Consider the following 3194-nt stretch of genomic DNA (forward strand, 5'->3'; position numbering starts at 1 on the left):
CTTTGGTCGGCCGCAGCTTTTGCGTCTTGATGTTGAAATCTGCATAAAAAAATCAAAGTTTACAAGGTACTTTCGAAGCCTTATCGGAATGTAAATACAGACACGCGCTGCCAGAATACTGTTTTAATCTATTCAAAAAAATGGTTAATTAAATTTTAGGATGTAATATAATATCTAATCCAGACCGATAGTGTATATTGCGGATTTATTTTATTAAATCAGAGTCGGCTCGTGAAGATTGATTGTGCATGTTTTTAATTATCTACACTTATAATAACTAAAAGAAAACAAGCCGTGGGGTGGACTACATCACTGGTGCGACCCTTATGACTAGTGTTGCCAGGTCCGATTTGTTTTAAATCGGGGCAGAAGGTAAAACAAATCGGGATTTAGGGTTGTAGATCGGGACAAACAAAAAACAACGTTTTTTAAATACAACTTATTTATTGCGTTTCGCAACTAACATTGCAAGTAGGCCTATGTCAGAATTTAATCCTACTTAAAAAACAATTTTTTTAAATTCTTTTATTTTGTACCATACACTTAGCTTATTGTATACGTTACTTAAACCAAATGTATATGCCACTTACAATAGTGGGATCAGACTTTTTAATATAGTCCTAAAAAACAAGAGGTTTAAACAGTTTCCTAAAAACACATCACAAACAAACCAATTAAGTGTTCTATTTGTAACCTAAAAGTACAACAGGTGCTATACATGGCACCACCTGGCAGTTCAGTGCATTCGAGTATTGCGAAGGATTTCACCCTAGGCACTGTAGTGAGGTACACGTGTTTGATTTTCATAATGTTTATCACACAAAACCAAAGGTTGATTCTGTATTTGACAATTAATGCTAAAACGAATACTAGCGATCATAGCAAGTCACTGAATGAGTTTCTTAATACAGTAATAGTACAAATACAATTATAGTATAGTCGATTATGCGTTTTTAAGCTAAACCCAAATAAAGGTGTTATGATGCTCTTGCGTACTGAATAACAGAACTTAATCGCACTGGGGATGAATTAATAGTTTCCATCGATTTTAAGATCATTTTAGATCGTTTTCGAGGTGGTAAACTTAATTCCCTATCGGGAGACACGGATGGTGCGGGCGATACAGGTTCTGAACTAGTCGCTGAAATTGATTCTTCTTCAGATGGGATTTCGGTAACGGCAAGCGCTGCCTCCACACGCCTACGAATATCGTCTCCAGCATTTAAGAATGTATTATGTTGCATATTATTAGGAAAATAGACGGGATGTCTCAAAGCGGCTAATACATCGGAAGATTCCTCGGAAATCAAGTTTAGCACGGTATTAGGAGATGCTCGTCGAAGCATTTGCTCGCTGTGAATACGTTCTGTAGCTGCTACCGCCAACAACTCAACACCAGATGGATAAATCACCGATGGATGTACGTAGGATAACGACACTGGGGACAGTCGACCTTTCTCCTTTGGATAAAAATAGTAACGAATATCGGGATCATATACTACGCTTTGTTCTCGATGAGAAGTAACTAACTCTAGAGGAATATCTTTGTTTTCTTTATCGCTAAGTGACGAGCACGAAGACTCGCTAGGAATGCTGGACGTCGGAGATGCGGACGGAGCACTTTCTGAATGACTTTTTATGTGTGCTTCCATACACTTCTTCGAGTTAAATGTTTCGTTACAAATAGTGCACTTGTAAACTTTTTCTCCGTAATGCGCTACTTGATGTAATTTCAAAACATGGTTGTATCCAAACGATTTTCCGCAGATTTCGCACGAGTACGGTTTTTCGCCTGTATGAGTGCGAGAGTGCACTTTCAATTGCTTACTGCAAGTAAACCCTTTTTGGCAGACAGTACAGACATACGGTTTTTCTCCCGTGTGTGTTCGCATATGTATAACTAATTGTCCTGATTGAATGAACGTCTTCGAGCAAATGGTACATTTGTGTGGACGCTCACCCGTATGAATGCGCATATGGCGATGCAGCTTACCAGAATGTTCAAACGCCCGTGAGCACACATCGCACTTGTAAGGACGTTCTTTGGTATGGATTCGCCGATGGACGCTGAGATTCTCTTTTACGCTGAAACTCTTATTGCAAAACTCGCATTTAAAGGGTTTTTCGCCAGTATGTGTTCTATAATGTCGAGTAAGTCTAGCAGGAACTGCGAATGTTTTGGAACACATGTTGCAACGGTACGGGTCTTCGGTTTCTTTAGAGTGCGTGCGTTGATGTGTTTGCAGCGCAACTTTAGAACTGAACACTTTATCGCAAATTTGACACTGAACATTTTCGTGATCTGGAGAAGCTAAAAATCCCGGTATAGGCAAATCGGGACTACATACTACACGTTTGATCGGCAAGTATGTCTCTTCCGGAGACTGAACTTGTGCTGCGGGCATAGTTGCTTCGTTGAAATAACCGACCATTTCTTGACGTGCTGACTGTAGCCAAAGTTCTGTAAAAGAATAACGAAATTAGTAAAAAAAAAAACAGTGACAGGTTACAGTTGGAATTAAACATTGTACAAATATGAAATAAGGACCTTCTTTTTCAACTTTAAACGTTGGAAACGGATTTTGGCCAATTGAATTTTTGAGTTGACGACCACTCTCTTCCATTGTATAATACGAGGAAGACGCGCAAGAAACTGCGTAGAAGATATAAGTGCACCCTAACAATGCAAGAATGACAAGTGCGTTATGTTACTCAAAGATTGGACCCCGCCCAATGCGTGTGCATTATATGGGAGAGGGGAAATGCCCGGTCGGATTTTGACCTCACGCATTTCGTCGCCCAAAAACCGTGTCAGAAGAAATGCATACAAGTCCGTAATATGTAAATACGTATAATTATATATGCGTTAACGTTGGGTAAAGATAGGTAAATAAACTGTAAAAGGAAGAAATACCAAATACTACCAAGTGCTTCACACTTGATTTTTTTCGTATAAGTACACTAAATAAAGGTATAAATAAATTGTGATCCATTACATTGCAGAATTCAGACAGAGAAAATTTAAAAATTCAGAATAATTATGCACGTTGAGACTTACATTTGATTTCCGGATACCAGAAAACCAACTAACTCAAATTAATAATTGTGAAGGTCAAGTAGAACTATGAATAACTACAGTTTTAAACTATATATGAAAATATACGTTGATTTTTGTCCAACACTTAATAACGTAG

The 3194-nt window shown here is 38.3% G+C and overlaps 1 protein-coding gene across 1 annotated transcript; it reads right to left on the reverse strand.

The window, feature by feature from the left end:
* Positions 1-516: 516 nt before the first annotated feature.
* LOC108744025 (zinc finger protein 771-like) lies at positions 517-3187 on the reverse strand. Its single transcript, XM_018479623.2, has 2 exons — positions 3059-3187; positions 517-2461 (listed from the first exon to the last, which is right to left on the reverse strand). Exon 2 carries the CDS (start codon positions 2430-2432, stop codon positions 978-980), a length of 1455 nt encoding a protein of 484 aa, XP_018335125.1. The 5' UTR covers positions 2433-2461; positions 3059-3187; the 3' UTR covers positions 517-977.
* Between the last annotated feature and the right edge of the window lie 7 nt (positions 3188-3194).

Source organism: Agrilus planipennis, unplaced genomic scaffold, assembly GCF_000699045.2.
Source record: "Agrilus planipennis isolate EAB-ADULT unplaced genomic scaffold, Apla_2.0 scaffold2337, whole genome shotgun sequence".
Lineage (NCBI taxonomy): Eukaryota > Metazoa > Arthropoda > Insecta > Coleoptera > Buprestidae > Agrilus > Agrilus planipennis.